We start from the raw sequence: 12,428 nt of genomic DNA, 5'->3' as shown, positions 1-12,428 counted from the left end.
AGTTTACTTTCTGGTGTCAGTATCTCATCAGCTCATTTGGACCAAGTGTCTGGATTATTGGAACACCAGTAAGGTTAAAAGCACTGTGGAATACATCACTGGAAAGCCTCCATGTCAGAGTTAATGCACATGATGCTCTAGTTATTGAGCCTATATGAGGTTCTGAAACGTCACCTGTCATGATTTAAAGGGACATTATACACCTCCTTTCAATATGAGCTCCACAAACAGGGCATGTGCTGAACATACTTTTTGTCTATTGTTTTAATTAAAAAATTACTATGGTTTCTGTTATTTCTAACACTAAACAAGAATATGAAGCCAGTTTCACTTTAGCACTTCCAGATGATTTTTCAAAGAAGTCAATAAAACTAAACTAAGTGTCCACTGAGAAGCCCCTGATAGTGAGCTGCTCAAAGGCTGCTGGTTAGAGATGAAAGACGTTTGTTCAAAGGTAGTTAGGAAGCTCTTTACAAATTGCCCTGTTTTAAGAGGCAATTTCAGTAAAAAGTCAAGAAATAGTTCTGCAGAATGGCAAAAAATAGGAAAATATGGATTTTTTTTAAAAAATAGGCAGAATGTCATTTCAACACAAGTCCTATTTATAGTGTTAATTTTAAGCAAAGGTGTATTTAAGTGTAAACTATCCATTGAAATTCTTTTCATTGGGTTTTTAAATTAATAAATATTTCACTTGCACATAACTCTTGTGCATCGGTATTTGAATGTATGATAATAATAGAACGAGTCCACTAAGCAAGGACAGGATTAACATGTTGGTGTGACAGAAATCTAATAATATTGTTTCTGATTACTATGCTATGTCCCTCTTGTTGCAGTTTTTGCTTTCTTATTAAGACCTGAAGCATGATATGAACGTTTCATTGCTCTCACCAGAATTGCATTGGCAGGTGAACAAAATAAATGTGTACATTTTACAGCTAAATTATCTTTATTAGGAATGAATGTTAATGCGGCCTCATCTGTCATGGGTTGAAACCGAAAACCTCAAAAGGCACTATTCATACTTGTTTAAGCAGCATCTCTAGTATCCATTGGAGATCATGTAGATCTGAATTTCCTTTCTGCTCTTGTAATATCTTGTTTAAAAAACGTATCACATCTGCCAGAAGCTTTTCATCTTCTTCACAAGCTGGATGAACCAGTAGAAACCTGCCGACAAGAAAAAAATCATTTCATCTATTGTTATGGCCCTCACTAAAATATATATTTACATATAAATATTCATTATATACATATTATTTTTGTAATGTGTGTATCGAAATACAAATATTTAAAACTGTCCAAACCAGATCTACAAAATAGAAAAATACTGCACACCTGCAATGTGCATACTGTATACGTATAAAGTATATTTTTAATTTATATATCGCTACATATGTTTGCAGCACTATACAGCAGAACAACAACAACAGGGGGTCGTTACAATAATAAATACAAATAAATACAAAGAAAATGGAGGTCCCTGCTCGTAGTGCTCACAATTTAAATGTGTATGATATGCAGCACAGGCACTTATCAATTATACACTCAGGTTCAGAGATTCTGAACCTAGAACTCACCTGCTCAATGCAGTATGCCATGGCAGACACTTCAAGGAAGACATGTTACAGGCAGTCAGGCAGTTTAAAACCAGTCTGTCATTTAAAAGATAAAAATTCATCCTAGCAACAGCAGAACGAACTTCCCCATGAGACACAGCCTGAATGATAGAACTCAGGCAATCTTGCAGGCCACTAACGGAGTGTGTCATCTTCAATGTCAGAACTTCTTCTGGGGATAACTTTAATGTTTCTAAAGAACTTATTAAGAAAAGAAAAGTGTACATTTCATACAGTGCGCACAATTAAGAATTTAGAAAAAAAATTACAAAACATTTTTTATTTGGCTGTATATAATAACACATTAAATAAAGACTAAACATATATGTGTAAGCAAATGTAGCTTTTTGCTAAATATATATAGTAGCAGTATGCACAAAATGTCTATGTCTTAAATATATTGATAATGGGTTGAGTGCAGAGGACTCTTGTATTTGTCTATATGTATTTTGTGGTCACAGCCTCATTGCACCCCTGCCTAATGGTTTTAAAAATTAGTGGTGAGCACAACAATATACATTAACACAAATAAATAAATAAAGGTGTATATATACACATTTGTATGTAACAGGCTAACATACTTTATAGTGCTAAAAGAGCTGTCTAGTAGTCTGAATGATGAATCAAGGTTTGGTAGATGCCACAATAAGGCTACCTGGCTTAAAGGAGAATTCAACCCTGTATAAAAAAAAAAACCCGTACCCCCACCCCTGGTAGACCCCCCGCTCTCCTCCCCCCAGGTTAACTGCCCCCCCCCCCAGGAAATGCCCCATACTTTATACTTACCCCTCGGCGCAGATTCTGCTAGTGGAGTTCCATGCATCCATCTTCCGGGTCTTTGGTAAGCTGACTGGGAGATCGGCAATTTCCATCCAATTCGGCGCATGCGCAGTTGTTGCAAACTGGCAAACTGCGCCAACATACCAATCTCCCAGTCAGCTTTCCGAGGAGAGATGGATGCGTGGAACTCGGCTGGCAGAATCTGTGCTGAGCGGTAAGTATAAAGTATGGGGCATTTCCCCGGGATGGTGCAGGGTTTTTTGTTTTATTATACAGGGTTGAATTCTCCTTTAATGCCTAATGATGCACTGTAAAATTTGGTTGAAAAGGCATAATCATCTATGGTTGTTCATGGTTTAGGTTGGGGCCCCATTGAAAGCCAACCGTAACGCTACAGGGTAGCCCAGAAAATTCTATGCTTTCTACTTTATGGCAGTAATTTAAAGAAGGCTACATTATTTCCTGTTACAGGAATATCCACATGTACAAAACTAGATCCATACATAATTGGTTTGCCGAGAGGAGAATAGTAGAACTTGACTGGCCTGCATAAAGTCCAGACCTTAACCCAGATAAACATCTTTGGAATAAGTTGGAACACAGAATGTAGCCAAAAACGATCACCCAACATCAGTGCCCAACCTCATGCTCTTGTGACCAACTTTAAATGGTTTCAGAATTACACACTGGCAACTGTGCATACAAGGTTGTAAAATATAACCAAGAAATTCCCGACCATAAAAAAAAGGTACAAGCCAACAGACACAGTGGTTTTATACAAGTCATGTAATGACAAGCTGACAAATATATTCATATTTTTCTAAATAAGTTACATTCCATTTTATAACACTCAAATTTTAGTAAGTCAGTTGACCAAGTGACATCACTAATCACCATTTTATAAGGATACATGTTAAAGTTCTTTTACGGCTCTCATAATATATAGATTAGCAGAGAAGAGCATGAAAAACAGTTTTCAAGCCCCATCCCATAATTATATAAAACATCAGGGACCCTGAAAAAAAAAAAAACTTTGAAATGTTCCACACCAAGATTCCTAACGTTTTGCAGGACAGTGAAGTAAGTTTTGGTCACTGTTTTTGCTCTCCTCACTAAACATATATGTTAATGGGATACCACCTCCCTGCCTTGGCTTATGCTAAAAGCAAACCCTGCAAATAAAAACATAACTAGTTTTCACCTAACCCCTATCTTTGTCTCAGAAGCCAGGGTGTAAGCATACTTTAAAATTGTGACATGCTTCCCAGGATTCCTAGGGGTTTTATTTGTAAATATAAGCATACAAGCCCCAATATGTAATAAAAGGTGCATCGTTTGCCAAGGTGCAGTAACAAATAGTTGCCAAAGAGAGTTTTCTTTTAAACAGATCATAAGCAAAATGCTAATTGGTTGATAAGCGATAGAAAGTGTACTCACATTTACAATAATAAAAACTTGCATTTATAATTTATTAGACAAATGTATTTTGTGTACAGTCGGTGTATATTATCACTTACTTTTCAATTTCTTCTTGTTCGACTGCCATTGTTTTTAGGAAATTATCAATTCCCTGGTGCCAAGAAATATTCCAAGACATCCGAAGCATAACAGACACTGGCTTCGAGGTTAACCACTCAGCAGATAAGGAAGAAGCCATGGTGTAGGGACTGACAGCATGATAAGTACTAACTACCACAGGAAGATGGAATCTTTAAACAAAGACATAAAGAACATCAAATATACTGCCACTTTAATTTCATACGCAATCCTCATGTGACGAAACATTATACACCTAGGATAGTGACAGGACACCAGGACAGAGGAACATCAAACTTTAAATTTCAAATTTGGAAAAACAGTAAAAAAAAAATAAAGCAAGAAGGCAATTGAAAAAGGTCTTCATTTCTGGTGAACAATCTGAAAATAACTGAATTGAAAACAGTGTTTGGGAAGGTGAACAACCCCTTTGTGTGATGAGAGATAAACAGATTTTGTACTTACCGTTAGATCCTTTTCTCTTGACCTACACTGGGGACAGAGGCACCATGGGATGAAGATCCTGCAGCTTGGAGAAAGGACACTATGGGGCAGATTTTTTAAAGGGGTGGTTCACCTTCAAGTTAAATTTAGTATATTGTAGAATGGCCAATTCTAAGAAACTTTTCAATTGGTCTTCATTATTTATTATTTCTCACAGAAGAAAATGACAAATCATTAAAAAACTGTTTCTTTCCAGCTTTCAAATGGGGGTCACTGAGCCCATCTCAAGGCTTCAAATTTATGGTTATTGATACTTTTTATTATTCATCTTTTAATTCAGTCCTCCTCCCTTTCATATTCCAATGCCTTATTAAAATCAATGCATGGTTGCTAGGGTAATTTGTAGCCTAGAAACCAAATTGCTGACACTGCAAACTAGAGCGCTGCTAAATAAAAAGCTAAATAAATCAAAAAAATACAAATAATAAAAAAAGAAAACCAATTGCAAATTCAGAATATCTTTCTCTAAATCATAAGTTAACTCAAAGATGAACACCCCCTTTAAGGATCGAATTGAAAATTCGAATTCAATTTTTCAAATTTTTTATGGTCAAAACTCTCAAATTCGAATTGTGAATTATCCAAACTTGATTCGAGTTTTAATTTGAATTTCGAGATTTATCACACTCTGGCCCTTTACGAACTCAAATTCGACTATTGGCCACCTAAAACTTGCCGAGTTTATATATAATTCAATGGGAGAGATCCAGGGACTAATTTGCACATTAGTAGCCTTCCTGACATTTGAGTTTTTTTTGGAGAAAAAACTCTAATCAAGTTTAGTCAAATTCAATCCGAATTCGATCTGAGTTTGAGAGTCTGTAAAATTTGTGTGAGTTTTAGATATTCAATTTTTTAAATAACCCCCCAATTAAATTTTGAGTATATTAGTAATTAATAGTTAAAAAAAAACTCACATGAATTTGAAAATCAATCTTTAATAAATGTGCCTCTAAAAGGTTAAAGTAGCTCCTCCTCCTGCTCTGGGCTTCATCCCCTGCCTACTTCATCTACCCTCAGTTTTCTGGCCGAAGAAGGAAGGACCAGCCCTACCGTCGAACCAAACCCTGAACAGAAGAGGAGCCCCTCCCCACAGCAAGTTAAGCATGAGATACTTCCGAGCCACTGAGACAATGGCAAGAACCTCTGAGAAAAATAGAAATAGGAATAATCTGTAACTCGAGCAAACTATAACCCACTTCAGGTGTTTGATGAGCCAGCCCACCATCTCGAGGTGACTCTTGGCACGAGGTTGGGAAGGGGCCTTGAACAGGAGGCCGTCCAAATATGACATGACTCCCACAAAATGCAATCACAGTTTTGCCAGAGCTGCAGCCATGATCTTTGTGAAAATGGGAGGTGTGGAAGAGAGTCTGAAAGGAAGTGTTAGAAACTGCCAGTGTTCTCCTGCCACAAAGAAGTAAAGGAAACAGTAGTGGTTGGTGTGGATAGGTACATGTAAGTATGTGTCCTTGATGTCGATCATGAATTCCTTCACCTCCAGTGACATCAGCACTTACTGAACAGATTCCATTTTGAAGTGGTGCTTCAGGACCTAAGGGTTGATGGTCTTTAGGTCTAGAACAAGATTATATGAACCGTCCTTCTTGGGTACAATAAATAAGTTTGAATAGAATCAGCAACCTCTTTCCGAGGGGGGAAAACTGTGGCAAGGTCGTAGAGAACCTTCTGATGGGTGGAGCACTTGGGTTCCCTTAACAGAAGTCGCAACATGAAGAACCTCTCTGGTGGAAGATGAGAGAATTCTATGAGGTAACCTTGGAATAAGATTGGTAGGACCCAAGGGATCTGTCTTCAAACCTCCTGTAAGTGTCTTAGGTGCCCGCCTAAGAGCATACTCTCGGAGTGGCACCTCCTCATGCGGAGAGGACTTGTCCTGGGAGGGTTTGGTGGTATTCATGGCTGTGGACCAAAATGTGCCCTATTTTGAGGGAAATCTGGGGAGACTAGTAGTTTGATGCTTTTCAGTTTGTGTCTACTGCCTTTGGTTTTGGTAAAAGAATGAGGTCCCCTTAGGTTTGTTTTGTGGCAGTAAGGTGCTCTTGTCCCCAGTCACCTGAGAAATAATTTTTTCCAGTGAGGCCCCAAACAACTGCTGGCTGACTGACCAGAGATCTTTTAGAGGTAAGGATAGCCGACCAGGTTTTGAACCATAGAAACTGCCTAGCTGCAAAGGATTAGGCAGATTCCTAGACAATAAGCTTAGCTGCAAATAATGCTGCATCGTAGATGTAGGCATTTGTGTCCACAATTTGTGACAGAAGATGGTCTGTGGAGGGATCCTCCGAATCAATAAGTTGGGCCATTTGTTCTATCCAGATCTCCATGGCCTTTGATACCCAAGCCGTGGCAAAGAAGGGGCCATAAGTATGGCTTTGCAGAAGCCCTTCAGGTCCTTGAAGGACACAGAGCCTGTGACTAGATAAACGTGAGACCGGTAGGTCTACAGTTGGGGATGAAGACCATATGTCAATACATTCATGGGAGAAGGGAAAGGTCTGCGTAAAGCTCCTTGATAGTTGTACTCTATGGTCCAAAGATTTCCATTGTGCCTTAACAATTAAAAGATATCCAGCTGTTCATAACCCGAAAATATTTGCTTTGCCTCTTAAAAAATATTTTTAAGCTCAAAGGTAACTGGATCGTCCTCAATGCTTAAGGCCTGTAATATCGCCTGAATAAGCCCTTCTACCTCAGTGGATCAGAAAAGCTATTAGGGCAACGGAGGGGAATGATTTCTTCTCATGGCTGGATGGGCTCTGCAGAGAAACACTGGCCCCTGTGTATCATGGCACCTGAATTTAATCTGTACCACTGCTTCCAGCCACCTAGTGTCCGTCCTCCTTCTCAGGACATTAAAAGAAAACTGAGGGTAGAGGAAGTATTTGTTTTTTTTGTCCCCCAATCTAAGCAAGAGAAATTAAATTATACATTTCAGAGTTCATCTTTTGCGTTTTCTTTAAAATGTTAATATTTGTGCATATTCAGATAATATAACCTTCAAGCCATATAAACTAATTCCCATAAAGAATATGATATTGTTAAAACCCCTGGGAATTCAGAAGAATGTGGGTTTTTTTTGCACTATATAAACTGCTCAACATGTTTCAGGATTATTTGGAAGGTCATTATGAGCTTGAAGGTTTATTTCATTTTACAAGCAAGGTGCTAATATTCCAGAATCACATCCCGAAATGAGTAATATAAAACATTAAACAGTTCAAGACAATTCACTGTGAAAAATATTTAGAACAGAAGGAATCTTCAGTGTGATACTATATAATAGCCAGTTAATTATTTTAACTGGATGGTAAGTTTTATGTTGATTATTACCAGTGTAGCATATACATTTGTATAATAGTGTAGGTGCTTGGGAAACTTATAACGGTGAAAAATAATTAAGTAACAAAAACACCTTTCCTATGATCCTTTCTCTAAAAATGATTATCAGGGACACAGTTGACTTAGTCCCAACCTAAACGAGAGCTCTAGAGAACTTTGTGCCAGAATCTTGCTAGACAGCTGAGCTAATTCACCTCTCCACAACAGTTTACCTCAAACAACAAATCTGGCTATATGATAGCTCAAAATTATGATGAAATATGGATTGCAGCAAACTCAAAAGTAAACTATAATGAAATACCAAGCAGCTTATACACCTTTTACTACACTTCTGGAAACATTTCAGTTACAGTTTGTTAGACCACACTGAAATATTGTACCCGCACCATCTTGACAAGAATACTGTACCTTATCCAACTCCCACCATCTACTTTGCTCAGGGTTAACAACAAATTAATAAAACAAATCACCATTACAACAAAAAATATACTTCTTGGCAACAAACTGAATGGCAACAAACTGAAAAGAATAATTATTAATAGCTTCATAAAAACAGTCCAAAACATATTTTTTATTTAACAAATTGTGAAAATTCATTTTTAAAAGGGTTATTCACCTTCAAACACTTGTTAAGTTGGTTTCAGATGCACCAGAAAGAAAGACTTTTTTCAATTACGTTTCATTTTTCACGTTCTTTTGTCTTTCTAAAGCAACTCAGGGGAGGGGTCCCAGACTCTGTAAGTGTTCTATATTGATACATTTAGTTGATACATTGTTTATCTTTGGCCCTGCTGAGGTTAATCCAAATTTCATTAAAGGCACGTGTTAGAATTGATACAAAATGAACCAACTAAATGTAGTAGAATCTGCACCTGGATTACTGAGCTGCCAGACCAATTCCAGAGACAGGAAATTTACAATTTGGATAACCAGTAGAAAATAAAAGATGGAACGCTATTGAAAAGACTATTTCTAGTGAACAACCCCTTTAATAGTTACCCATATTCCATAAATACCCAAATGTATAACACAGCATAAATACAGAATTTACTTGTTTTGAGTCTTAAGGTCATCTTCTTTACACGTGACCTTTTTAAGTGCTAGTAGACTATTCTCATGTTCTCCGATTTGATATGTTATGGCTATAAATACATGACCAAATACAAGATTTTGTTTCTTTCCTTTAAATAGGTATTCATGTAATTTAAGGACTTGTTTGAAATTCAGATGATGTTTTAGGTCACATTCATAAAAATATAGAAAATGTTCACAAACTTTCAAGCGCCACTGTAAAGGATACTACAGTGTACTAGACACAACACACAGATCTCCTTACCTTCTAACAACAGTGACAGGAAGTCCAAAAGGAGGTGGGGTGCAAAAAGGTATGCCCTCTGACCTGTAACAGATATACTGCAAAATAAAACTTCCAGAAATATTTTCTTTCACAGACATTGCCAGGTTTTAGAATAAAAGACAAAATATTTGGATACCCGCACGTCTGACAATCCCTCAAAACGGATTGCAAACCTATATCGTAACATCTTGGCAGGGACACCCCCACACTTTCCATCTGCTCAAGCACGATGGACAGAATACATACCTACTCTGTCTTAAATTTGCCTCCCTACTTCCTAAGACTGACTTTCTGTACACTATAACACACTGTATTTGCCATTTTATATCCCTGTTTGTTTTCTAAGAAGTGTCCCACTGTATAATTGCGGAATAAAAACTAATAAATAGGGATGCACCAAATCCACTATTTGGGATTCGGCTGAATCCCCGGTGAAAGATTAGGCCAAATACCGAACCGAATCCTAATTTACATATTCAAATTAGGGGCAGGAAAGGAACAAGTGGAAAAAATTATTTTGTGACGAAAAGGCATGTGATTTCCCTACCCGCCCCTAATTTACATATTCGGATTGGCCAGGCACAAGGATTCGGCCAAATCCGAATCCTGCTGAAAAAGGCAGAATCCCGAACCGAATCCTGGATTGGGTGCATCCCTACTAATAAATATATATTGGTATACCGTAAACACAGTACATTTGAAATAATACTATGGGGCTCATGAAGTTCATTGACCGAACTTAAACAGCTAGTCACCCTTTTCCTCTATTAAGTGTATTTTAGGTTTCTGCACAGTTAAGGCCTAAGTAAAGATCAAAATAAAAATATCACAGAGGAAGAAAATTTCACTGTAGGATTTATTACTTAGTTTAAAAAAAACAACAAAAGGTCAAGGGTTTGGTGTGTGTATATACATAGCTAAAGTTACTTGGTGTGAGGAAAAAAAAAAAAACATTGATTTGCTCCATACGGAACTTTCAATATAGATGCAGCTTGGAACTAAGATTTAGTAGATGGTCAAAAACTGCTCCAATTATTAGAAGAGATTAAACGTCATCTTAGTAACTAAAAATAAACTATTATGAAACAAAAATTAAATAATTCTGTCTACTGTTAAAACAAAGACAAATCTTGCTACTCCACATTTATTTCTGCTCCACTGAAGGTAGGGATGTCAGAGATGGGCGAGGGAAGTGGAGGATATATGTACAGGTATGGGACTGGTTATCCAGAATGCTCAGAACATGGGGTTTACCGGATAAAGGGTCTTTTCATAATTTGGATCTCTATACCTTAGCTCTGCTTTAAAGAATTAAAATAGGATTTTTTTGCCTCCAATAAATGATTAATTATATCTTAGTTAAAATTAAGTACAAGGTACTGTTTTGATATTATGGAGAAAAAGGAAATAACTTTTAAAATTGTGAATTATTTCGTTAAAATTGAGTCTAGAAGAGATGGCCTTCCTGTAATTCGGAGCTTTCTGGATAATGGGTTACTAGCTAATAGAACCTATACCTGAATTTTTATAACAGTTGAGAAAAATTATGCAAAAATATTGCAATATAACTGCTTTTGAGGGAATCTGTAAACTTAACAGAGGCCTTTTTATCTCCTTTACACAGCTGTAAAATATTTTTTTAACTATTCTAATTCCTAGGTAACCATTGTCAGTATCATTTCCATATTAGTTGTTAAAAGTCAACATAATTCCCAGTGCTTAGAAGCAGGTTTTACCATTTGGAAGAATTATGCAACATTAACAGCTCAATAACGAGATGCATTTCCACTTTGTAAAAACATTTTACCATGTGTCCATTCTTGATATTTCATCAAACAGGAGCATAAACAGTAAAGCAGCAGCTTCTGTGAGTAAAGTAACTTCTTTCTGCACCATCAAAGATACTGAAAAGAGGGGGAGTGACACAAATTTAAAAAAAAAAACCAAAGTAATACTTGTTTACATACTGTACATTTAATAAGTTATTGGAAACTCAAGGCTGATGGAAAGCAAATGTTCTTAAATGGTTTGTAAAAAAAAAACAACTAGCATAACAATGCATCTTGTAATTAAAGGGATCCTGTCATCGGAAAACATGTCTTTGTCAAAACGCATCATTTAATAGTGCTACTCCAGCAGAATTCTGCAATTCATCAAAAGAGCAAACAGATTTTTTATATTCAATTTTGAAATCTGACATGGGGCTAGACATTTTGTCAATTTCCCAGCTGCCCCTGGTCAGTGCAGAATTCTGCTGGAGCAGCACTATTAACTGATTCATTTTGAAAAAAATGTTTTCCCCCCATGACATTATCCCTTTAATTATTACATTACTATTATTTTGTGAAGAGAGAAATTATTAAACACCTTTTAAGAAAATTGCATATTGCTTTTCACTACTACATAGAGAGCAGCCAGTCTGCTCTCTACAGCTCCCTAAGTGGATCATCATTTAGAAGCTTGTTAGGGAACTATAGTGGGCACAGTGGGCCCTGTACTTTCTGCCTGCTCTTTTATTTTTCTTGTGCTAGGTGCAGAAGGAGTGATCTAAAGGGGCACTTTATGCATTCACTATCTTTCTAGTGATAAAGGCATGTTCTGTGTGCTTTGGTGTGTTCAAAGAGAATAACAACTTGTTTAAAAGCTGGATACATGTCTGATGATGTTACTGCTGGGGGCACACAAGATCCCAGTTGCATGATGTTTTAGGACAATACATGGAAGGCATGGGTTTTACCGTCAGGTCCCCTTACCTCCAGCACTGTACAACCCTTTCCAGTAAATTACACATAATTTTGGGCTACTTTCTTTGCAGGGCTTAGACAACCCTGTTTTTTTTTTCAGAAAAGCACTACAAGAAACTGGAATTGACTGGGAGCTAATACCTCGGAATAAAGTGAGTAGGAAACTTGATTTCTGTGAAAGGGTCAGCCGCAATCCTGGGTCAGCATATACCAATTTGCGTAACAGCATTAAGCATGGCAGAATCATACACTCAAATACCTGTTATGAAACAGTTATGAAAAAATGCAGTTTATTATCAGCATTTTAAGTATTGTGAAAAAGCTTCCTAAAGCATAGTAAAAGGGGGTTGATACGGTTCAATTCACTATAGCAACCAGTATATGCTTTGATAAACTGAAACATGAAGAGGAGAGGGCCTAAAATAGAAAGTAACAAGATTAACAGTAACAAAATTGCAGCCTCCACATAGCAACAGTATTATGGTTGCTGAGGTAAGAATAGTGGAAACACAAGTGTCTATA

At 37.0% G+C, this 12,428-nt stretch overlaps 1 protein-coding gene across 3 annotated transcripts in view; it reads right to left on the bottom strand.

Moving 5' to 3' along the window:
* The window catches only part of rttn.S (rotatin S homeolog), an 87,418-nt gene that overhangs the window by 34,049 nt on the left and 40,941 nt on the right, over positions 1-12,428 (bottom strand). For all 3 annotated transcript variants that reach the window (XM_041567781.1, XM_041567780.1, XM_018223613.2), the window contains 6 exons: positions 12,048-12,165; positions 10,970-11,066; positions 9,142-9,204; positions 3,920-4,111; positions 1,584-1,823; positions 1,029-1,173 (listed from right to left, as the gene is read on the bottom strand). In XM_041567781.1, coding sequence (XP_041423715.1) covers positions 1,029-1,173; positions 1,584-1,823; positions 3,920-4,111; positions 9,142-9,204; positions 10,970-11,066; positions 12,048-12,165 — 855 coding nt within the window. The remainder of the gene's footprint in view (positions 1-1,028; positions 1,174-1,583; positions 1,824-3,919; positions 4,112-9,141; positions 9,205-10,969; positions 11,067-12,047; positions 12,166-12,428) is intronic.

This window comes from Xenopus laevis, chromosome 6S, assembly GCF_017654675.1.
Source record: "Xenopus laevis strain J_2021 chromosome 6S, Xenopus_laevis_v10.1, whole genome shotgun sequence".
Classification (NCBI taxonomy): Eukaryota; Metazoa; Chordata; class Amphibia; order Anura; family Pipidae; genus Xenopus; species Xenopus laevis.
The sequence above is the reverse complement of the archived record's forward strand: the minus strand, read 5'-3'. Positions and strand labels throughout refer to the sequence as shown.